We start from the raw sequence: 25,322 nt of genomic DNA, 5'->3' as shown, positions 1-25,322 counted from the left end.
GTGTTGGGATATTTTTAGTGTCCTCTACTGTAAAGACTGATACAAAATATTTGTTCAGCGGGGCTTGGAGGGTTCGAGATGTCCGGTGTTCAGGTGAGTGATGGGTGCATGAGTTCAGAGGTAAGTGTGTTTGGTGTGTGTAAAGTGTTTAAAGAAGTTTTACTTACATTTACAGCCTTCCTTCCTTCAGGTCTCGGGAGTCCCTCATCTCACCGGCACAGAAAGCAGAATGGCCGTGAGCTGTCAAAAGTTGCAGCATTCAGCTTTCTGTTCTGGAGATCTCTCTAAATCATCCTGAGAGGAAGGAATTAACCTGGAGTACAGATTGTCAGTGTTTGACAGCTTCAAAGAGCTGTCAAACGCTGATATTTCATCTGTCAAAAGCTTTTGACAGATGAAATATCAATCTGTGACGTCACCTGTTGCCGGGTGGCCCTTAATTGGCCTGCTGAGCCCGCTGGGCAGGCTCAACAAGGTCAATCAAGTGAAAATCGCGTGGGTTGGCCACAACTCGATGGGGCACGGTGGCATAGTGGTTAGCACTGTTGCCTCACAGCGCCAGGGACCCGGGTTCAAATCTGGCCTCGGGCGGCTGTCTGTGTGGAGTTTGCACATTCTCCCTGTGTCTGCGTGGGTTTCCTCCGGGTGCTCCGGTTTCCTCCCACAGTCCAAAGATGTGCGGGTTAGGTTGATTTGTCTATGATAAATTGACCCTTAGTGTTAGGGGATTAAATACGTGGGGTTACGGGGATAGGGTGGGATATGTGTTGGTGCAGGCTCGATGGGCCGAAATGGTCTCTATCTGCACTGTGGGGATTCTGTGATTCTGTGAGGCTGATCTACAACCCCGAAAGTTGTAGTCCCGCCTCCTACACGCCTCCTCAATCAAAATTCAGCCCATAGAGTAGAAAAGCCAGGAAGTTATTCCAAATCTAAATATATATATTTACTAGAATGGATCCAGGGCTGAGGGAACACAGTTACATGGATAGACTGGAGAAGCTGGGGTTGTTCTCCTTGGAGCAGAGAAGGCTAAGAATAGAATCATAGAATGGTTACAGCACAGAAGGAGGCCATTCGGCCCATCAAGCCCGTGCCGGCTCTCTGTAAGAGCACCTTAGCTCGTCCCACTCCCCCCGCCCTTTCCCTGTAGCCCTGCAAATTTTTTTCCTTCAGGTATTTATCCAATTCCCTTTTGAAAGCCGTGATTGAATCTGCCTCCACCGCCCTTTCCGGCAGCGCATTCCAGATCCTGACCACTCGCTGTGTAAAAAAGTTTTCCCTCATGTGTCCTCTGGTTCTCGACCCTTCCGCCAATGGCAACGGTTTCTCTCTATCTACTCTGTCCAGACCCCTCATGATTTTGAACACCTCTATCAAATCTCCTCTCAACCTTCTCTGCTCTAAGGAGAACAACCCCAACTTCTCCAGTCTCATCCCTGGAACCGTTCTCATGAATCTTTTCTGCGCCCTCTCTAAGGCCTTCACATCCTTCCTAAAGTGTGGTGCCCAGAATTGGACACAATACTCCAGTTGAGGCCGAACCAGTGTTTTATAAAGGTTCATCATAACTTCCTTGCTTTTGTACTCTATACCTCGATTTATGAAGCCCAGGATCAAAAGGGAATTGGATAAATACTTGAAGGGGAAAACACTGCAGGGTTTTGGGGAAAGAGCGGGGGAGTGGGACTGACTGGATTGCTCTTCGAAAGAGCTGGCACAGACTCGATGGGCTGAATGGCCTCGTTCTGTGCTGTACTATTCTATGATTCTAGTTACCTTCGAGGATGCTACAGAATGTGAATATTGTTGTGTCGGCTTGAATTTGGATCTCTTTTTTTTAATATAACCTTGTCGAAGCTGTCCCTTTGTACAGGTGAATGAAGCGACAAAACAGTCACAATCGGAAGCCCAAAGCACCTCCTGGAGCACATCCAGGGAATGCGTTGGTTTCAAGGAACTCAATCAATTGTACAGGAAACTTTGTGTTATTCGGAGGCTAAATGTCCGGCAAGCTCGAGCCACCAGCAAAAATCAGGAGCCATTTTGTTAGTTTTTTTTTCTTCTCGTGGCTTTTTTTTCCCCAACAGTCAGGCTCTGCAAAGTCTCTGTAGCTTAGCAACAGCTTCAGAGAGACACTTCCAAGGTACGGGCCGACTGTTTAGAAGCTGTTGCTAAGCAACAGTGTTTGTTGTCAGATACGGAGATGAAAAGCTCCGTATGCTTCAACATTAACGCTGGAGTGTCCGGCAGTTTTGAGGGAACGGCAACAGCTCGGTCCCGTCGGTGCCGGATAGCACAAAGTTTCCTGTATTGAGAAAATAGGGAAGTGCCTAGAGTACATCATTAATTGGAAAGATAACACACACCGTGTAGCAGAGCATGTACCAGGGATCAAGCCTGTATCCGCCCTGATTAGTATGGCTTTGCACCAACCGTGCAGCACATTTACCTCCTGAGCCTTTGGGGGAGCCAGATGAGCCACTTTTAAGTTAGAGATAAAAAGAATTGTTATGGAAAGATAAATCCCACTGCTTCACTGCAGAATGAATTGTGGGGCAGACATGTGGGATGGAGAACATACACATGCAGTGCAGCAGACCCTCACTCAACACTGTTGAGAGGAAGCCAGATTATGGTCTCACTAGTTTTGATAAATAAAATACTGAATAATTTCAACACAACCATTCTGTTTCCTAGAATTAGGGGAAAGACTTCTTTTGTGCAAAATCATAGACATTTATGGCACAGAAGGAGGCCATTCGGCTCATTGTGTCTGTACCGGGTGAAAAAGAGCTCTCCAACCTAATCCCACTGTCCAGCTCTTGGTCCGTAGTCCTGTAGGTTCCGGCACTTCAAGTGCATATCCGAGTACTTTTTAAATGTGATGAGGGTTTCTGCCTCGACCACCCTTTCGGCAGTGAGTTCCAGACCCCCACCACCCTCTGGGTGAAAAAAGTTCTCCTCAACTCCTCTCTAATCCTTCTACCAATTACTTTAAATCTATGCCCCCTGGTTATTGACCTCTCTGCTAAGGGAAATAGGTCCTTCCTATCCACTCTATCGAGGCCCCTCATCATTCTATACACCTCAATCAAGTCTCCCCTCAGCCTCCTCTGTTCCAAAGAAAACAACCCCAGCCGATCCAATCTTTCCTCATAGCTAAAATTCCCCAGTCCAGGCAACATCCGTGTAAGTCTCCTCTGTGCCCTCTCTAGTGCAATCACATCCTTCCTGTAATGTGGTGACCAGAACTGTAACCATAAATGTATTTATATAAGGAATAGCGTCCCCACACACATTGCACAGGACACAGCTTCATGCTGAATCTCTAAGTATCTGTGTCCTTATCTACTGTGCTAACTTTGAATTGACTAATGTAGACTTAGCGGACAGCTCATTATACAGGATCATCTCAGTCAGCCAGTGCGATTCTTGTGTGAGCATATGAACAACCCTCATTCAGTATAATTACCTGGTTTGGACAGATTTGTCTGCTAAATTCAGCTCATTACAGAAGCTTTAAGCCAGAAATAAGGTGGATAATAAGTGAATTCTACCAGGACCCATAAGCAAGAGAGATAGAAATGAAAGAGAAGTGAAGGAGTGATTTTTGTATTGACTGTAAATTGGGCATACAGTGACTCTCCCCTGGAGGAGTCGGTGTGGGACCCAGGCAATTTTAATGGCCAACCCAAATTAACATGTGCTCAGAATGCTGCCAGCCTCTCACTTGCTGTGCTGGAACAAAGAGTGGATGGTGGACTGCTGCAATATAAAAGCATCAGGGCAGCTGCCAGGAAAGTGGGATCAGAGCTGCATGACGCACTGATCACACGCCAGTTACACACTAATGGAGCGGATGCCCTTGCGTTTTATGAAGGCAGTGGGGGTCGTTTAAAAGGAGCCCGCAGGAGTGACGTGAAACAGTCAATGGCACCCTGGACTTGGGAACCCAACAATCTGCTATGGCTCAGTGGGCAGCACCCTCGCTGCTGGGCCAGAAGGTCGTGGGTTCACGTCCCGCTCCAGGGACTTGAGCACAAAATCTAGGCTGACACTCCAGAGGGAGTGCTGCACTGTCGGAGGTGCCGTCTTTCGGATGAGACGTTAAACCGAGGCCACGCCTTCTCTCTCAGGTGGACGTAAAAGATCCCGTGGCACTATTTTGAAGAAGAGCAGGGGAGTTATTCCTGGGGCCAATATTTATCCCTCAATCAACATCACTAAAACAGATTATCTGGTCATTATCACATTGCTGTTTGTGGGAGCTTGCTGTGCGCAAATTGGCTGCCATGTTTCCTACATTATTACAACAGTGACTACACTTCAAAAAGTACTTCATTGGCTGTAAAGCACTTTGGGACGTCCGGTGGTCGTGAAAGGCGCTATAGAAATGTAAGTCTTTTGTTTATCTATCTGTGAACACCAGAGCCTTATCCCGCTGCTTCCGGATGCCCCATGGGGGAAAAATGATGAACGTGTTTGGTCTAACAAACAAGGCCGTCACCTGCTCAATGAAAGCGTGAACGGCAGACTGACTGATGTTACTGATTTCCCCGTGGCAGTCTGGAAGGAGCTGGAGGCAAAGCGGCTCAGGCCTGCAGTCACCTTCACTGCAACAGGCAATGATTTGCCAACTCTGGCAGTTGACTGCAGGTCTTGTTACAGGATGTGACACAGCCTCCCTAGAGAAGTGAAGCGTTCTTATGCACCATTCACCAACAACAACTTGCATTTATACAGCGCCTTTAATGCAGTAAAACGCCCCAAGGTGCTTCACAGGAGCGCAACCACACAAAATTTGACACCAGAAGATATTAGGGCAGCTGACCAAAAGCTTGGTCAAAGAGGTCGGTTTTAAGGAACGTCTTAAAGGAGGAGAGAGAGGCGGAGAGGTTTAGGGAGGGAATTCCAGAGCTTAGGGCCCAGGCAGCTGAAGGCACGGCCGCCAATGGTGGAGCGATTAAAATCAGGGATGTGCAAGAGGCCAGAATTAGAGGAGCGCAGAGATCTGAAAGTTGTGGGGCTGGAGGAGGTTACACAGATAGGGAAGGGCGAGGCCATCAAGGGATTTGAAAACAAGGATGAAAATTTTAAAATCAAGATATTTCTCCGACAACTGCAGGTATGCTGTCCTGGGCCTATAAACTCTGTTAAGAGGGCAAGGATTCCAGCAAGTAGAACGCCTTCTATTTCCCTCTAGCTGTAGCTCCTCCTCCTCTTGCCAGAGTGGAATTCCCAGAAGGACTCACACAAATAAGGAAATGTGAAGTCAGAAGCCCTTTAACAGTTTGGAATGATGTACAGCAACTGCAAACACTTTCAAAATTGCGTAATGGTGACGACGCGCCCACAACAACAACTTGCATTTATACAGCGCCCTTAACGCAGTAAAACGTCCCAGGGCGTTTCACAGGGGCGTTATCAAACAAAATTTGACACCGAACCACACAAAGCAATACTAGGGGAGATACATAGAAACATAGAAGATAGGAGCAGGAGTAGGCCATTCGGCCCCTCGAGCCTGCTCCGCCATTCAATGCGATCATGGCTGATCATCCAAGTTCAGTACCCTGTCCCTGCTTTCTCCCCATACCCCTTGATCCCTTTAGCCTTAAGAAATATATCCAACTCCTTCTTGAGTATATTTAATGTATTGGCCTCAACTGCCTTCTGTGGTAGAGAATTCCACAGGTTCACCACTCTCTGGGTGAAGAAATTCCTCCTCATCTCAGTCCTAAATGGCTTACCCCTTATCCTTAGGCTGTGACCCCTGGTTCTGGACTCCCCCGCCATCGGGAACATCCTCCCTGCATCTAGTCTATCCAGTCCTGTCAGAATTTTATAAGTTTCAATGAGATCCCCTCTCATTCTTCTAAACTCCAGCAAGTACAAGCCCAATCGTCCCAATCTCTCCTCATACGTCATTCCTGCCATCCCAGGTATCAGCCTGGTGAATCTTCGCCAAACTCCTTCCATGGCAAGAACATCCTTCCTCAGATAAGGCGACCAAAACTGCACACAATACTCAAGATGTGGTCTCACCAAGGCCCTGTACAATTGCAGCAAGACATCCTTGTTCCTGTACTCAAACCCTCTCGCTATGAAGGCCAACATACCATTTGCCTTCTTAACCGCCTGCTGCACCTGCATGCTTACCTTCAGCGACTGGTGCACAAGCACACCCAGGTCTCGTTGCACTTCCCCTTCTCCCAATCTATTGCCATTCAGATAATAATCTGCCTTCCTGTTTTTGCCACCAAAGTGGATAACCTCACATTTATCCACGTTATATTGCATCTGCCATGCTTCTGCCCAATCACCCAACCTGTCCAAATCATCCTGGAGTTTCTCGGCATCCTCCTCACAGCACAACGCCCACCCAGCTTTGTGTCGTCTGCAAATTTGGAGATATTACATCTAGTTCCCTTGTCTAGATCATTAATATATATTGTGAATAGCTGGGGTCCAAGGACCGATCCCTGCGGTACTCCACTAGTCACTGCCTGCCACTCAGAAAAAGACCCGTTTATTCCAACTCTTTGCTTTCTATCTGCCAACCAGTTCTCTATCCAAGTCAATACCTTGCCCCCAATCCCATGTGCCTTAACTTTACATGCTAATCTCTTATGTGGGACCTTATTGAAAGCCTTCTGAAAGTCCAAATACACCACATCCACTGGTTCTCCCTTATCTATTTTACTAGTTACATCCTCAAAAAATTCCAGTAGATTAGTCAAGATGATCAAAAGCTTGGTCAGAGAGGTAGGTTTTGAGGAGAGAGAGGTGGAGAGGTTTAGGCAGGGAATTCCAGAGCTTAGGGCTTCGGCAGCTGAAGCTACGGCCACCAATGGTGGAGCTATTAAAATCAGGGATGCGCAAGAGGCCGGAATTAGAGGAGTGCAGATATCTTGGGTGGGGGTGGGGGTGGTTGTGGTTGTAGGGCTGGAGGAGATTACAGAGATAGGGAGGGGCGAGGCCATGGAAGGATTTGAAAGCAATGATGACTATTTTAAAATTTAACAAAACAGGGGTGATGGGTGAACGGGACTTGGTGCTACCCCAAACATGAATAGAGGAAAATCTCTACAGCTTTATCTGACGACCTCCTTCAAATATTCCAAGTGAAACAATGATTTACTTGTACTTCTCGCAATTCAGTATACTGTATTCGCTGCTCACGATGCGGTCTCCTCTACATTGGGGCAACCAAATGCAGTGTGTGAAGCTTGTGGTACAGATGGTGGTATGTAAGCATTTGTTGAACACCTCCGTTCAGTCCGTAAGGATGACCCCGCGCTTCCGGTCGCCTGTCACTTTAATTCTCCGCTCCACTCCCACGCTGACCTCTCCGTCCTCGGCCTCTTGCACTGTTCCAACGAAGCTCAACGTAAGCTCGAGGAACAGCACCCATAACCTTTGCCCCTATGTTTTCTTTTCTCTCTCACATGGCAGCTGTTGCTGATTCTGCCATTCCCATTTACACCTCCTCTAGACCCATCTTTTGTTTCTTAACTTGTCCCATTACCATCTCCTTTTGCCTTGCACCATCATCCCTTTTGTCTTTTAATCTCTCCTGCCCTCCAGCCTATCACGGACTTTTCCTTTTGTTCTTTCCTCCCCTCCTCCCTCTCCCTGCCCCTCTGCACTTGCTTAAAAATCTGTTACTTCTCCAACTTTTTCCAGTTCTGACGAAGGGTCATCGACCTGAAACGTTAACTTTGTTTCTCTCTCCACGGATGCTGCCTGACCCGCTGAGTGTTTCCAGCATTTTCTGTTGTGGTTTCAGATTTCCAGCGTCCGCTTTTGTATTTTGCTTTTGTGTCCTTCAAATATCGCTGGAAATGGCCGCCTCTCGACTGGCACTGTCCACAGTTGGTAGGCAGCAGCGGGGATCGCAGCAGCAATGTGGGCAGAGATGAAAATGGAATTGAGGATCCTAACTGTGGATTTTGACCCCAATTTGCAGACAGGTCTGAGCCTCCCACCTGTTTCAGGCAGGATTTCTGGTCACCAGGATTGAGGTCCGCCTGAAAATTGGAGCTGGCGGCAAATTGACACGTCCATAAGGGAGAGATTTTTGGTCCCGCTCATGCCCACTTTTTAAGAACAGCAACGAAAATCGCCGAATAACACCAACCAATAATACAGACTGGGAAGGTTCCCAGTTTGATTCTCTTTCTGTATGGAGCTGACTGACCTCATCCCAGGCAGAAAGAAAAACATACAAAATTCTTACAGGGCTTCACAAGTTTTTTAAAAAATTTATTCGTTCCTGGGATGTGGGCGTTGCTGACAAGGCCAGCATTTATTGCCCATCCCTAATTACCTTTGAGAAGGTGGTGGTGAGCCGCCTTCTTGAACCGCTGCAGTCCGTGTGGTGGAGGTGCTCCCACAGTGCTGTTAGGGAGGGAGTTCCAGGATTTTGACTCCGCGGCGATGAAGGATCGGCGATATACTTCTAAGTCAGGGTGGTGTGTGACTTGGAGGGGAACTTGCAGGTGGTGGTGTTCCCATGCGCCTGCTGCCCTTGTCCTTCTAGGTGGACGAGGTCGTGGGTTTGGGAGGTTATGAACAGCAGGCTCCTATCATCAAATGGCAGTGACTGATTTGAAGTGCTATTCTACCATACAATATCAGGAGTATATTTCACTGCATGCTACATTGAGAGATTGAGTAGACTAGGCCTATATTCTCTAGAGTTTAGAAGAATGAGAGGTGATCTCATTGAAACATATAAAATTCATACAGGGCTTGACAGGGTAGATGCAGGGAGGATGTTTCCCCTGGCTGGGGAATCTTGAACCGGGGGTCACAGTCTCAGAATAAGAGGTTGGCCATTTAGGACTGAGATGAGGAGGAATTTCTTCACTCAGAGGGTGGTGAATCTTTGGAATTCTCTACCCCAGAGGGCTGTGGAGGCTCAGTCATTGAGTATGTTCAAGACAGAGATTGATGGATTTTTGAATATTAAGGGAATAGGGATTTTGGGATAGTGCAGGAAAGTGGAATTGAGGTAGAAGATCAGCCATGATCTTATTGAATTGCAGAGCAGGCTCGAAGAGCCAAATGGCTGACTCCTGGTCCTATTTCTTATGTTCTTATGTTCATTGCATTTCTGTAGCATCTTTCATGACCTCAGGATGTCCCAAAGTGCTTTACAGCCAATGAAGTACTTTTTGAAGTGTAGTCACTGTTGTAATGTAGGAACGCAGCAGCCAATTTGCGCACAGCAAGCTCCCACAAACAGCAATGTGATAATGACCAGATAATCTGTTTTAGTGATGTTGATTGAGGGATAAATATTGGCCAGGACACCGGGGATAACTCCCCCGCACTTCTATCAAAATAATGCCATGGGATCTTTTACGCCCACCCGAGAGAGCAGATGGGGCCGCCGTTTAATGTCTCATCCGAAAGATGGCACCTCAGACAGTGCAGCACTCCCACAGCACTGAACTGGAGTGTCTGCCTAGATTTTTGTGCTCAAGTCTCTGAAGTAGGACTTGAACCCACAACCTTCTGACTCAGAGGCGAGAGTGCTGCCCACTGAGCCACGGCCGACACCAGGGGCACCACAAATAGCCTCAGACCCCTGGGCTGGGGAGGAAGAGGAGAAAACAGAAAGAATAATGAAAATTAACGAGCTTGGGTTCCTGCTCCTGATTCTATTCAGTGATATCTGCTGGAACGTGTGGTCACTGAGCGAGGATAGAGTCAGACTAGGCTATGTTGAATAGCCTGCCAATATGCACTGTTTAGTCTTGTATGTGAACAATGGCTACTTGGGGTCAGGTAATAAAAGGTGACTGTTGACCTGTACCCCAGCAAAAGTCAATGGGCTAGAAATTTGTTATAGCCAAAAATGGGCAGTGTTTAGACTAAACATGGTTAAGTAGTGCCAGTTGAATATCGCCTAGGCTGCACGTAAAATTCGTCCTCACTCCTCACTAAAATGATTGCAGTCATGATTCTCTTCTAAAAGCTCAAGCTCATTGGCGTTATTCAATTCAATTCAATTCAATTTTATTTGTCATATATGCAGCAGACGTGTGTACTGCACAATGAAATGTTGATTTTTACGAGTCCTCCCAACATTGGAATAAATATGGCATAACAATGATAAAAATACTAATAGAAATACTAATAGAAAGACAGTAATAATAAATAAACAACAGTAATAAATACACTGAAAACATAGACCAATATCAGGTGTAGTCTAAACACAAGTAAAGGGGATGTTCATTGATGCTACAGCACTTCATTCGCAGCATTGGTGGGTGTGCAGCTGCCTCAACAACCATAAGAAGAAGGACAAGGAGAAGGAGCACTTATTTACAAATCCTGATGGCAGATCTCCACCCCAGGGAGAGAGCCTGGAGGTTTTCCAAGGATGCTTTGGAGACATTGCTTTTAGCGGTGGAGAGAAGGCAGACGGTCCTGTAACCCCCCAACTGGCAGGAAGCTCTTGCCACAAGTCTGCCAGACTATGTGGAGGGATGTGGCACACCACATCATGGGCAGCACTGTGCTCCCTAGGTCCCACACCCAGTGCAGGAGGAAGTTTAACGAGCTCACACGGGTGGTCAGGATGAGTGAAGGCTTCAACAAATGCTTACATACCACCATCTGTACCACAAGCTTCACCCACTGCTCAATGCACCACACCCCCAGCACTCACCCACTAACAATCTCTACCTAGCAACACTCACACCCACATCTCACACTTTGCACACAATGGCAGATATTCAACTATGGCAGGCACAAGGATCATTAGTTATTAGAATTCATGTGGTATGTTTCTAGGTATATTTATTAAATGTGTTTGGAATATTTTATGGTCTCTCTCATTTCAGCTTTGTGCCCAGGAGGATACTGTGATGTGGCATGAGGCAGAGATTGTATGATGGGGATGTGGTGAGCTGTGGGGATCTGGCTTTCATTCATGCGAATTGGAGTCTGACGAGCCGGTCACGAACAACCCGTCCGGAAGGCTGACTGTCTTGCTGCCTCCACCATTGTTCCTCCTCCCCGTCCTGAGGCAATCCCGCAGCCCCCATGACTGTGAGGAAGTGTTGTGAGCAGATGTCCTTAAACATATAAAGAGTGACTTCTGCACTTGAATCAACACTCCTCGTCGCCCAAAAAACTTGAACTAACTAAAGAAAGCGGTTTCAGTTGCAGGAAGTAGCAAACAGGCACTGAAACTGCAAAACCCTGTCAGGTACAGCTGATTGGGGATGGTGCCTTTAAACATCGCTGCTGCAGCCTGCTTCCTGCTGGGAGACGCCAGCTCTCCCTGTCGTTGTTCTGCGCTGCCGTTAAGGTGAGTGGCTATAACAAAGTCAGGAACTCAGACGTCCAGCGAGCGTTGCACACTCACTGACATCACGATCTCCATGATGGCGAGGTCCCTGGCGATTGAGTTTACCAGCAGCGCTACCGGCAACACCGATATGGCACGTGGCGCCGGACCCAGCATCAGCTGTCATTACAGCGGTCAGTGGCATTTTAACGCCATCTTGTGGCGCAAACCACATGAATTTCTTTCCAATTTCTGGGGAAGTGAATTACTTAAAAAAAAGTGCTGTCAATCACAGTAATGAACACGAGTCAATGAAAATAATGAAATGAGCACAGGAACTGGTATTATGTCATTGTTAAGTAATTGTTGCTTCAGTTGTATACAAGAAGCATTGCCAGAACAAGACCTTTAAGAAGAAATAGCTTGATGAGCAGGATTTCCCAATGTCACTAAGGTGAACCTATTCAGTCACCAAACTCCGCCAGTTAAACTTTAACAATAAGAATGTACACCTTTGGTTCAGATTGGGCGAGGTAGACTGGTGATGGGATGTAGATGCAACAACCTGCTAAGGGTTAGATACAGTGAGAACATAAGAAATAGGAGCAGGAGTCGGCCATACAGCCCCTTGAGCCTGCTCCGCCATTCAATAAGATCATGGCTGATCTGCCTCAACTCCACCTTCACACACTCTCCCCATATCCCTCAATTCCTTTAGTATCCAAAAATCTATCGATCTCTGTCTTGAATATACTCAACGACTGAGCCTCCACAGCTCTCTGGGGTAGAGAATTCCAAAGATTCACAACCCTTCGAGTGAAGAAATTTCTCATCTCAGTCCTAAATGGCCGACCCCTTATTCTAAGACTATGCCGCCTTATTTTAGACTCCCCAGCCAAGGGAAACAACCTCCCAGCATCTACCCTGTCAATGAGATCACCTCTCATTCTTCTGAACTCTAGAGAATGTAGGCCTAGTCTACTCAATCTCTCCTCATAGCACAATCCCCTCACCCCAGGAATCAGTCTAGTAAACCTTTGTTGCACTCCCTCTAAGGCAAGTATATCATCCCTTAGGTAAGGAGACCAGAACTGCACACAGTAAGAAAGCAGAGAAAGAAGCCATGAAGATTGGAGATGGGCAGCCAAGACCTTACCTCCAGAACTGAGCCGTCGCAAGGTCCCTGCGTTACTTTGTGTTAGGCTTGTTGAGTGGTGCAGAGGTCGATAGGCTCGGAACTCCCTGGAGTTTCTACTCATTGGGCTGGAGGGATTTACGGAATTAAGGGCAGAATCCATGGGATCCAGCCGGTGCTCTGTGGGTCCTGGGTGGCCGTCCTCCAGTATAAAGGTTTCAGCTGGAAAAATTATATTGGGCATCAAAGATTAGCTTCACTAATATATTAATCTGGACTAAAACAGGATTAGATTCATTTTCTAAACAAAATGTAACTGTCCAGTAAAGTCAGGATAAAACTTGCCTTCTGAAGGATGTCGGTCTGTTTTTGGTAGTTTGGGTGATAGAGGTGCACTGTATGGTGGGGAGTCTTGCATGTACCTTTTCATTCCTCTTCCGGGTCCCTGAACACCTCCCTCTGCTGATTCATTTTTGCCTGGTGAAAGATGAATGGCTATTTACTAAAACTATGCAAAGCTGTTATCTAAAAATGATTTGCTCGTTTTTCTTTTTTGATAACTGGCAGTCTCCTGCCTGCAGATCTTCCAACCCACCCTCTGCTGAGAGAAGTTAAGCTGCTTTTTGTGGTGGCTCAACAGACATCATCCCTCTCTTCCATGGAGAGATCTCGACCAATGGGATGTCTCCTATTCAGTAGGGCAGTCAGCAAACTGACCAAATTCACCTCTTCACCCAAGTCACAGCAGAGATTGGCAGGGCTTCCTTCGTGGCTCAGTTGGTACGTTGGATGCATAGTGCGCTACCGAGCAATGGAAACCAGAAGGTCCCAGATTTGATCTCGGTCTTGCTGAATTAACCAACTTATATGTTTCAATGAGATCACCGCTCATTCTTCTAAACTCTAGGGAATACAGGCCCACTCTACTCCATCTCTCCTCATAGGACAATCCCCTCATCCCAGGAATCCGTCTAGTGAACCTTTGCTGCATTCCCTCCAAGGCAAGTATATCCTTCCTTAGCTAAGGAGACAAAACTGTGCACAGTAAGAAAGCAGAGAAAGAAGCTATGGCGGAAGTGGTGGAAGCGTGGCTGTTGGCCTTTGCACCCCTTGTAATATTTTAACAGTACAGGAAACTCTTTTTTATCCGGCACCGACGGGACCGGTGTGGTGCCGGTTGATCAAAAAGTCCGGATTACAGAGAGGTATAGTTACTAAGGTACGAGAGCCCCGTACACGGCCACAGATCCAGGCGTCCCTGTTGCATGGCAACAGGTGCAGGAACCCCGGTTACACGGCCATAGATCCAGGCATCCCTGTTACATGGCAACAGGTGCAGGAACCCCGGTTACACGGCCACAGATCCAGGCGTCCCTGTTGCATGGCAACAGGTGCAGGAATCCCGGTTACACGGCCACAGATCCAGGAACCCCGGTTACACGGCCACTAATATGAAGTAAAATTTACCTGAACCTACTCCTGAATTTTGCCGGTTAAGAGAGATTTCCGGTTATTTAGGTGCCGGTAAAGAGAGACTTTCCTGTATTTTGATTTTTTTTTGCCAAGAAAATATTGTATCATGCATCTTTCCAACACTTTCACAAATATCTGCAGGTAGAAACTTCATGAAAAATGCTTGCAAAACTCTCAAAATATCCTTTTCGCAGGTTGTAAAAGGTACCTGGCATGAACCGGTCACTATCATAGTCGATTGGGTTGTGATTGGCTGCATTGCACTGACTGAAGGGCTGGTTCCCAAAAAGGTTGTCGCATCGCAGGCTGCGGCAGAGCTTCTCCAGAAAGCGCAGGGCGTACACAACACTGTTTACGGCTGGCAGGTTTAAAGTGTGCTGCTCACGCTCAAATGTGGCTAAGGAAACAGAACAAAGGAAGAAGAAAAGAACTTAAGAATTAGGAGCAGGATTTGGCCGTTCGAGCCTGCTCCGCCATTCAATAAGATCATGGCTGGTCTTCGACCTCAACTCCACTTTTTTTTAAGAGAATCTCATTGGGAACAACACAATGCATTGGTTACTATTTGTCATGAAGTTCTTGTGGGGGTACATCCTGTTTATCACACGTCTATCTAGGAATAACTACAAATGATCAATATGTATAAATAATTCAGAATTAATTGTGGTTTGTTAATTTTAAACTTGTGCTTTTTAGGTTCTGCGCTAACAGTGCAAATTAAATAACCTGCACACAGCTACATCTCTGCCTCTAAAAGCCTGGATCATATTCCCACTCGATCTCTCGTCAATCAATGTGATGGCATGCAAATCTACACTGAAATGTCACAGCGGAGGGGACCCCGCTACAATTCCATTAGAGTCATTATAGCTTAGGACATCCTTGAGTTTTAGCTCCCTTCTCTGGAAGGCATCCGATTTAACATACGTTCTTCCAGACTATTTCAGGGGGGAAAAAAGAGAGGGAAAAATTCAGTATCGCCCCGTTTGGGGCGCCATTATCGGCCGTGCGCAAAGTTTAGCGCCTGGCGCTAATTATCGCCTCTGACGACAAACTTGGCTTTTATTGTCCCCGGAGGTGATTGGAGCGCTAAATCAGGCGCTTCACACCTGTCTTAAAGCGCAAAGGCCGAGGAGCGAGGCGCTACCTCAGAGCGCTGACGAAGCAAGGAAGGGCAAATCAAAATGAACCTGCAAAGTGCTGCTCAGTCCCCAAAACTCCTTCACACAGCGTTGAATCTCTCCAGAAGTCTCTCTCTCTCTCTCAGAATGTGTGGTGCAAAAATGTCACCAACAAAAAAGACAGGAAGCAGTCGCCTTTAAATAGTGCTCCCCCAGTCCCTTCCCGACTGCAAAACGTTCCCCTCAACCTGTCACTGCTAGCGGCAGGCGGTAAGGCAGGGGGCGCCACTCAATATCCGGTCCGGGGCCCTACCGGGGCATTGCGCACTCGACTGACGTCACGATCTGCCGGCGCAGGAGATCGTGGCGGTAGTGTTTAGTGCCGCCGCAAAATGTCTAGTTAATTTCGCGAGTGGCGCAAACATCGCCGCGCCCGGGCGCTAGTTGCTTTGCGTCCCATTAGTGCCCTCTTAAGGCGCTTGCGGGAGGCGCAAACAACTGAATTTCCCCCCCCCCCCCCCCCCCCAGAGAGTCTACAGACAAAAGCATTGGCTGCTGAAAACAGGGTTTTCTAGGGCAACACATCCGTAGCTAGGATAAGTTGTTCACTTACCAGATATCACCTCTCCACCGTGGCCCTGCTTCAGGAAGGAGAACACCATTTTCTGATTGTACGCACAGTCTATGCAGGCTTGTACAGCCTGTTGCAGGACAACAGAAGCCCGAGCAGGTCCAAAGTGATCTGGAAGTTGCTGCACTCGTTTTCTGTCCAGATGCGGTCCTGCATTGCCATTTTTGTTCAAGTAAACACAGACTGAACATACATAAAGCATAGAAAACAGATAATTACATTCCATAATGTCACGCAGAGGTCACAAGTAACCAATACTTACACATACTGGGGTCATCAGCTTTGGGCCAAGCAGATAAGCATTACAGGAGAGGGTAATCAGAAACAAGCACGTAGTGTAAAGCATTTTAGTTATCAAGATAGGCTAAAAGAGTTGGGACTCTACACTTTAGAGAAGCGTAGGGCTGGATTTTCATTAAGCTTTTGGGTTTTAGTCCCGCCTCCATCGACGTCCGGCCAATCGACGCGATTTTCCCTTGATTGACCTTGTTGAGCTCGCCCAGCAGGCTCAGCAGGCCAATTAAGGGCCACCAGGCAACAGGTGATGTCACAGACTGAAATTTCATCTGTCAAGAGTTTTTGACAGATGAAATATCAGTGTTTCACAGCTGTTTGAAGCTGTCAAACACTGACAGTTTGACTTCTAACCTGAGTCCTTCTACGCAGACTCAGTTAGAAATCTCACCGGCACTGAAAGCTGAAGGCTGTCACTTTTGACAGATCGCAGCCGTTCAGCTTTCAGTTCCGGCTGAGTGATGGACTCCCGACGCCTGGAGGAAGAAAGGCTGTAAAGGTAAGTACAGGTAATTTAAACTTCTTTACGCACTTAGACACACCAAACACACTTACCTTTGCACTCATGCACCCATCACTCACCTGAACACCGACATCGTGACCCCTCCAAGTCCTTCAACCCGACGGCCCGCCTGCTCTAACCTGGCGTGGTTGGGAGCCGTCGGGAATCCCATACGACACCCCTCAAAATAGGGATTAGGCTAAAAACTGCCTGTTAACTACCTGTTAAGAGGCAGTTAATTGGCACTAATCCCTTCCCGCCTCGGGTCGGCGGGTCCCAGTGCGGGGCGGGTACCCGCCTCCCTTGAAACTTACGTGGGGGCGGGTTTTGGGCGGGATGGTGTCGGGACCCCTGAATTCGGGATTTTTGCCCCCCCCGCACGCCTGAAAGCCCGCCTCACGGCCCAATGAAAATCTGGCCCATAGACTTTGAGGTGATCTGATTGAGGTTTATAAGACAATGAAGGGAGTAAGACTGCGTTCCAATTGACAGTTTGTTTCAATTAAATAGGATAGGGTGTAGGGTGGAGCTCAGGAGGCCATTCAGGAGAGTGTTGGAGAAGTAGAACATGGGGCAGAGATAGGGATGAAGGACAGCAATGTTATGGTGGAGGAAATGGATGGATTTGGCAATGGGCAGGATAGGAGGCTGAGCTCAGTGTCAGACACGACCCGGGAGTTTATGCACATCTGGGCTCTGGCCAAGAGGTGGAGGCAGTGAAAGCGAGGGTGGCCGAGTTTCTGGCAGAAGCCAAATAGGATAGGTTTGGTCCTGCCAGTGTTGAGTTGAAGAAAATTCTGCCTCATCTGTGACAATGCTGGACAAACAGTTGGATGCCACGGGGATAGAAAAGAAGTCTGGCTGGGAGGTATGCTGGACGTTAGCCAGCCCGACGCATGGGGACTGACTCCATACTCGAGGACAACGCCAAAGGCAGCAAGGCGACGTGGAACGGAAGGGGGCTGAGGATCTAATGTCGGAGTACACTGGAAGTGACTGTGGGAGAGCGGGAAGAGCAACCACTGCAGGAGATGTACCGGCTACAAAGGGGAGTAACCACCTGAGTGCAGTACCATGGAGACAGATGAGTGACGAGAGAACATAAGGACATAAGAAATAGGAGCAGGAGTGAGCCATTCGACCCTTCGAGCCTGCTCTGCCATTCAATGAGATCATGGCTGATCTTCTGCCTCAACTCCATTCACCGGCCCTATCGCCATATCCCTTGATGCCCTTACTCGTCAGAAATCTATCGACTTCTGTTTTGAATATACCCAATGACTGAGCCTCCACAGCCCTCTGGGGTAGAGAATTCCAAAGATTCACCACCCTCTGTGTGAAGAAATTTCTTCTCATCTCAGTCCTGAATGGCCTACCCTTTATCCTGAGGCTGTGGCCCCTGGTTCTAGACTCCCCAGCCAAGGGAAACATTCTCCCAGCATCCATTCTATCAAGCCCTAATTTTGTATGCTTCAATGAGATCCCCTCTCATTCTTCTGAATTCAAGAGAATACAGGCCTAGTTTACTCAATCGCTTCTCATACGACAGTCCCGCCATCCCAGGAATCAATCTCGTGAACCTTCATTGCATTCCCTCTATGGCAAGTATATCCTTCCTTAGGTAAGGAGACCAAAATTGTACACAGTACTCCAGGTGTGGTCTCACCAAGGCCCTATATAATTGGAGTAAGACTTCTTTACTCCTGTACTCAAATCCTCTTGTAATGAAGGCCAGCATACCATTTGCCTTCCTAATGGCTTGCTGCACCTGCACATTCACTTTCAGTGACTCATGTACAAGGACACCCAGGTCCCTTTGAGCATCTGCATTCCCCAATCTTTCACCATTCAGGAAATACTCTGCCTTTCTGTTTTTTCTACCAAAGTGGATAACTTCACATTTATCCACATTATATTCCATCTGCCATGTTCTCGCCCACTCACTGAGCCTGTCGAGATCCCCTTGAAGCCTCTTCACATCCTCTTCACAACTGACACTGCCACCTAGCTTTGTATCATCAGCAAATTTGGAAATGTTACATTTAGTCCCGCATTGAGGGCGAATGGCGTTGAAGGCGAATGGAACAACTGACCATTTTGAAGGCGGCTGTGGATAGATGAAGGAAGGATAATGAGCTGTCGTCAGTCATGGAGGATAACTTTGACCTGTGTGGTAGGCAGGATGGGAACCAGATTGAAGGGATTTGAACACAGGATGTTGGAAGAGGTGAACAGAGAACAAAAGTGACAATGACAGATTTGAGAACAGCCAAATCACAAATGTGAACGGCCACTTCCTTTTCAAAAACCAACATAGAATCATAGAAATTTACAGCAAGAGAAGGAGGCCATTCGGCCCATCGTGTCTGTGCCGGCCGGAAAAGAGCTGTCCCAGCCTAATCCCATTTTCCAGCTCTTGGTCCGTAGCCCTGTAGGTTACGGCACTTCAAGTGCGCGTCTATCATTGAGACTGGCCAAATTTTATTTTATAAGTAGCATTCCTGCTTAGTGGGATCTAGCCCAAGTGGAATAGTGGAGCCGTGCAGAGGAAGGTCTACACTGTATTCAACTAGCACGCTGCCCTCTCTGAAGAAAGTGCTCGATGTGGTCACTGATTGGGGGGAAGGGGATGGGGCACGGGGAGTTCTATCCCCCAGCACCATAAAACAAAAACAAAAAGTGTATGAAAGTTCAGTGGTGCCTTTTTTTACTTTTGGAAACAAGCCAGACCAGGTAACTGGCTTAAGTCTAACGATGATTCCCCTGAAATTGCCCTGGTTTAGTAGACTTGAGGAAGCAGGTTAAACAAACGGGTACTAACTCGCATCAAGTCCCGTTCACCCGTCACCCCTGTGCTCGCTGACCTACATCGGCTCCCGGGTTAAACACGTCTCGATTTTAAAATTCTCATCCTTGTTTTCAAATCCCTTCATGACCTCGCCCCTCCCTATCTCTGTAATCTCCTCTGCACTCCTCTAATTCTGGCCTCTTGAGCATCCCCGATTTCAATCACTCCGCCACTGACAGCCATGCCTTGAACTGCCTGGGCCCTAAAGCTCAGGAATTCCCTCCCTAAACCTCTCCCCCCCTCTCTCTCTCCTCCTTTAAGGTGCTCCTTAAAACCTACCTCTTTGACCAAGCTTTTGGTCATCTGCCCTAATATCTCCTTATGTGGCTCGGTGTCAAATTTTGTCTGATAATCGCTCCTGTGAAGCGCCTTGGGACGTTTTACCCCCTTAAAAGGCGCTATATAAATGCAAGTTATTGTTGTTGCCAGCATTAAATAGATTTAGTTCGGCCCAATGTTAAGCATTCAGCTTACCTGTTGGAGACTGCAGGATGGCCGTGCTGGGGATAGTGGCTGCATCTTGAGGAACTGTGCTGGTATCTGGCTCTGGTGTGCTAGTGGTAGGGGAGGTTGGCACAGGATTCTGTAGGACACGAGGTTTCCGCTGTGAAAAAAATAAATAAAGTGATCAATTAACTTGGAGAACTGCAACAGAATTGCTCCATCACCCGAAGAAACCGAACCAGACTACAGGACTTGAATTCAGCAAACTCAATAGTTTAGTAAATTCTCGAACAATCCTTTGAAGTGCTGGAATTTTATTATTAAAATTACACACACACACACACACACTTAAAAACCCCCCACAGAATATTCAATATTCAAAACCGAGTGCATTCAAAACACATTTCAACAATTAGAGATTGTGGCCAGTATTTTCTATTGTGCTCCGCAGTCTGCAATTTTCTGCCTACTGTATTCAACAGTTCCTACAATATCCACACTTTCTTTGTACGGTATCTAACAGTGATAACAGCACAGTGGAGGTGGACACTTTGTTCCCACACCTATTGCCCATCCTTAAAATTCCCGACTTACCCTCTGAAGTGGCTTAGCATTAAGAGTAAACCATCCTTGGGGGGGGGGGGGGGGGGGGGAGGGGGGTGGGCAGGAGTTAGTGTTCCTGACTACATGCTTAAATAAAAACCCACAAACCTCTCACCTGTGTTAAAGTTAAATATTTCACACACTCTGCATGCAAGGATGGCTTGGTAGACCAGCTGCCTATCCTAAAGTGAGCTACCTTGCTCCCAGGCTTTGGTCCTCTCTTCTTTGGGATTTTTAATGGTTCCACCGGCTTGGCGTTGGCGGGTGACGAGATTGGATGCTGAATTTCTGGCTTGTGTATGCAGGCTTCCTGCCCCACCCGGCTCCTCTTCCTCCCGGGCTTCCGGCCGCGCTGGACTGGAAGCTGCTCCGATATGGCTTTGACCGAAGCCTGCATGTTCTGCTTCTCTGAATTCACCTCCGGAGGCGCCGACAGATTCTTTGAGATGACCACTGGGGGAAAAAGAAACAAACAAACAGGTGAAAATCAATTTTCGTTCAAACTCTCTGCCTTTAGGTTATCAATGTTAATTTTTATATCTCAGATTAATTTGATTTTGAAGACTGGAAGTAAAATTATTTCAGCACAGTAATGCAGTCCAAGGACAGGATTTTCATTGGGCCGTGGAGGTGGGATTGGAGGCGTGTGGGGGGTTAAAATCCCGAAATTGGGGGGCACGAACCCATCCTGCCCCCAACCCACCTCCATGCCAGTTTCAAAGGAGGCGGGTACCCGCCCCGCCCTGGGACCCGCCTCCCCGAGGCGGGAAGGGGATTAGTGCCAGTTAACAGGCAGTTTTGAGCCTAATCCCTATTTTTATTGCTGAAGTGTGGGATTCCCGACGGCTCCAAACCACGCCAAGTTAGCGAGGCGGGCCGTCGGGCTGAAGGGCTTGGCGGGGTCGAGATGTCCGGTGTTCAGGTGAGTGATGGGTGCATGAGGGCAGAGGTAAGTGTGTTTGGTGTGTTTAAAGTGTTTTAAGAAGTTTTACTTAACTTTACAGCTTTCCTTCCTTCAGGTCTCAGGAGTCCCTCATCTCACCGGCACAGAAAGCAGAATGGCTGCGATCTGTCAAAAATTGCAGCATTCAGCTTTCTGATTCCGGAGAGATCTCTAAATCAGCCTGAGAGGAAGGAATTAACCTGGAGTACAGATTGTCAGTGTTTGACAGCTTCAAACAGCTGTGAAACGCTGATATTTCATCTGTCAAAAGGTCTTGACAGATGAAATGTCAATCTGTGACGTCACCTGTTGCTGGGTGGCCCTTAATTGGCCTGCTGAGCCCGCTGGGTGGACTCAACAAGGTTAATCAAGTCAAAATCGTGTGGGTTGGCCACAACTCGATGGAGGCGGGACTACAACCCCGAAAGTTGTAGTCCCACCTCCTACCCGCCTCCTCAATGAAAATCCAGCCCCAAGTCTCAGTCTTTGAATAAACGCCTCACCACCTCCCTCATTAATGCTATTTAATCATCAGCAGTCCTCTTCTGAATCTGCTGCCTAGAAATAAGATCAAACCTTTACATACAATAACTTGTATTTATATAGCGCCTCAAACGTAGTAAAAAGTCCCAGGGCGCTTCACAGAAGTGTCATAAAACAAAATTTGACACCGAGCCACATAAGGAGATCTTGGTCGAAGAGGTAGGTTTTGAGAAGGGTCTTAAAGGAGGAGAGAGAGGTAGAGAGAGGCGGAGAGGTTTAGGGAGGGAATTCCAGAGTTTAGGGCCTCGGCAGCTGAAGGCACGGCCACCAATGGTGGAGTGATTATAATCAGGGATGCTCAAGAGGCCAGAATTAGAGGAGCGCAGAGATCTCGGAGGGTTGTGGGGCTGGAGGAAATTACTGAGATAGGGAGGGGGCGAGAGGCCATGGAGGGATTTGAAAACAAGAATGAGAATTTTTAAACAACAGAAAATGCTGGAAACACTCAGCAAGCCAGGCAGCATCGTGGAGGGAGAAACAGAGGTAACATTGCAGGTCGATGACCCTTCGTCAGAACTTTGTGAGAAATGTTTAAATTGAGGCCTTTATACAGCAGACACGTGCTTGCAGTGACCACACTTGGCAGTCCAAACCAACAGCTGAAACAATTCCCCGGGAATTATCCTTTTGTGTTGTGATCAGCTGTATACTTTGCATTATAGCAGGTGAATTGAACCCATGTAGAACAGTCAGGCCTCAGGATTGAGTAAGAGTCAAAGTCTGCTGCCTTGGGCAGGATTTAAGAGATGGAGGTTGATAATTTGGGGAGAAGTCACAGAGGGAGGCTACTAAGTCAGAGAGGATTAGAGGAGGAGGCTGCGGGTTCAGGTGAGAATCTGAGTTAGAGACCACGGAATAGCTCATCAGACGGAGGAAGGAGTATAATGAATTCAGTTGGGTTGTTAGGCAAGATGCCGAGAGGTTGTTTCCCCCTGGTTGGAGAGTCTAGAACTAGGGGTCACAGTCTCCGGATAAGGGGTCGGCCATTTAGGACTGAGATGAGGAGAAATTTCTTCACTCAGAGGGTTGTGAATCTTTGGAATTCTCTACCCCAGAGAGCTGTGAATGCTCAGTCGTTGAGTATATTCAAGGCTGAGATCGATAGATTTTTGAACTCTAGGGGAATCCAGGGATATGGTGGTAGGAGAGGAAAGTGGAGTTGAGGTCGAGGATCAGCCATAATCTTATTGAATGGCAGAGCAGGCTCGAGGGGCCAAATGGCCGACTCCTGCTCCTAATTCTTATGTTATGTTCAAGGCGGTCCTCAGGAGATTATTTTTGTTGCGTTCCAACAGAAGTGTGTCTGGGATATTTAGCAGAACTACAGCAACCCACAATGCTTTGCACAGGGTCAGCCATGGCTCAGTGGGCAGCACTCTTGCCTCTGAGTCAGAAGGTTGTGGGTTCAAGTCCCGCTCCAGAGAGTTGAGCACAACAATCTAGGCTGACACTCCCAGTGCAGTACTGAGGGGAGTGCTGCACTGTCGGAGGTGACGTTAAACCGAGGCCCCGTCTGCTCTCTCAGGTGGATGTAAAAGATCCCATGGCACTATTTCGAATAAGGGCAGGGGATTTATCCCCCGGTGTCCTGGCCAATATTTATCCCTCAACATCACTAAAAACAGATTATCTGGTCATCATCACATTGCTGTTAGTGGGAGCTTGCTGTGCGCAAATTGGCTGCTGCGTTTCCTACATTACAACAGTGACAGTACTTCATTGGCTGTAAAGCACTTTGGGATGTCCTGAGGATATGAAAGGCGCTATAGAAATGCAAATCTTTCTTTTCATTGCAGACTAAGTGCTGATGTTGAACCATTTTTTTTTTTGAAGAAAAGAGGAATGAAACCAGACAGATGTTTCCTGGAAATATAATACATAAAGTCAAACCATTCTGATTATCCAAACGTGCAATATTGTAGGTCTGCGCTCTCTCTTTTCCTCTGCTGCTGACTCAGATTCTATATAAAGTGGCCACCAATTCAGCCAGCCCTGAGAGTTACTAATACAGGGGCATCCAACCATGTTGTATCTGTGGGCTCCAAGGGTATGTAACGACGTCAGGCCAACATCCCCAGTATCGAAGCTTTCACCACGCTCGATCAGCTCCGATGGACAGGCCACATCGTCCGCATGCCTGATACGAGACTCCCAAAACAAGCGCTCTACTCAGAACTCCGACACGGCAAGACAGCCCCGGGTGGGCAGAGGAAACGCTTCAAGGACACCCTCAAAGCCTCCTTGGAAAAAGTGTAACATCCCCACCGACACCTGGGAATCCCTAGCCCAAGACCGCACAAAGTGGAGGAGAAGCATCCGGGAAGGCGCCGAACACCTCGAGTCTCTTCGCCGGGAGCAAGCGGAAGCCAAGCGCAGGCAGCGGAAGGAGCGCACGTCAACCTGAGCACCCCACCCACCCACCCCTTCAACCACCATCTGCCCCACCTGTGACAGACTGTGTGTCCCGCATTGGACTCATCAGTCACCTGAGAACTCATTTTTAATGTGGAAGCAAGTCATCCTCGGTTCCGAGGGACTGCCTAAGAAGAAGAACCTGGAGTCACAGAGGGGACAGCTGAAGTTTAAATCCATGCTCCCACTAATTTGCATTTGATACGAATAGACCTTCATGTCCTGATTCAGTGAGGCTCACGAAACATAAAACAAGACAATTAAGCCTGAACGAAATACGAGCAGCAATAGGACCAAGTTGCCTGGGTTGTGAAGGCCTGGACTGTGCGAGCTCAGCAGCTGAATGTGGCTCACGGGCCTGCAGTGCGAGCACCCTTCCCCCCAGCCCTCAATAGACAGATTCCATCTTCCGCGGCATTGTAACAATATGCCCGCCTGCATTTTTGCCCCAAAGTAGAAGCACTGCTTTGCCACTCAGTGAAGAACACATCACAGCAACAATTCAGCTAGTCCTCCAGGAACAACTCGATAATGTCGGCTATTATATTTCTTGCCCCTTCACCCTCTATACACAAGATATTGACTGGAATAAAAATGCAGCATTCTTGTTTGCTTTCAACCAAAGCCAATAAAATGAGCAAAGGTCAGGAAAAATGCCTCAATGAAAAGATGTTGGTGCAGGTGATGATTGCGCTAATTTACAAACCCTGTCTAATCAAATTAAATGCAGATGTGGGAACACGATTTCAAATGGAACATTACTACAGCTTCTCTAGAAAGTGGCATCTGGGCCAACCAAAATCACATGCAACATACTTTCCACCATCTACAAGGCACAAGTAAGGAGTGTGATGGAATACTCTCCACTTGCCTGGATGAGTGCAGCTCCAACAACACTCAAGAAGCTCAACACCATCCAGGACAAAGCAGCCCGCTTGATTGGCACCCCATCCACCACCTTCAACATTAATTCCCTCCACCACCGGCGTACCGTGGCAGGATAGGTGCACCAACGTCAGTGTTCTTGCTCAGGCCAACATCCCCAGCATCGAAGCTTTGACCACG

At 47.6% G+C, this 25,322-nt stretch overlaps 1 protein-coding gene across 1 annotated transcript in view; it reads right to left on the bottom strand.

Annotated features, from left to right (window-relative positions):
• Positions 1 to 25,322, bottom strand: part of LOC147103434 (polycomb protein SCMH1-like) — a 260,249-nt gene that overhangs the window by 14,206 nt on the left and 220,721 nt on the right. The window contains exons 9-14 of the mRNA XM_085963022.1: positions 20,556 to 20,812; positions 19,787 to 19,916; positions 15,651 to 15,851; positions 14,125 to 14,313; positions 12,789 to 12,920; positions 12,465 to 12,665 (exon numbers count right to left, since the gene is read on the bottom strand). Of these exons, the coding sequence (XP_085819148.1) occupies positions 12,465 to 12,665; positions 12,789 to 12,920; positions 14,125 to 14,313; positions 15,651 to 15,851; positions 19,787 to 19,916; positions 20,556 to 20,812 (1,110 nt within the window). The remainder of the gene's footprint in view (positions 1 to 12,464; positions 12,666 to 12,788; positions 12,921 to 14,124; positions 14,314 to 15,650; positions 15,852 to 19,786; positions 19,917 to 20,555; positions 20,813 to 25,322) is intronic.

Source organism: Somniosus microcephalus, chromosome 20 (genome assembly GCF_052327205.1).
Source record: "Somniosus microcephalus isolate GS21.2 chromosome 20, FLI_Smic_1.0, whole genome shotgun sequence".
Lineage (NCBI taxonomy): Eukaryota > Metazoa > Chordata > Chondrichthyes > Squaliformes > Somniosidae > Somniosus > Somniosus microcephalus.
The sequence above is the reverse complement of the archived record's forward strand: the minus strand, read 5'-3'. Positions and strand labels throughout refer to the sequence as shown.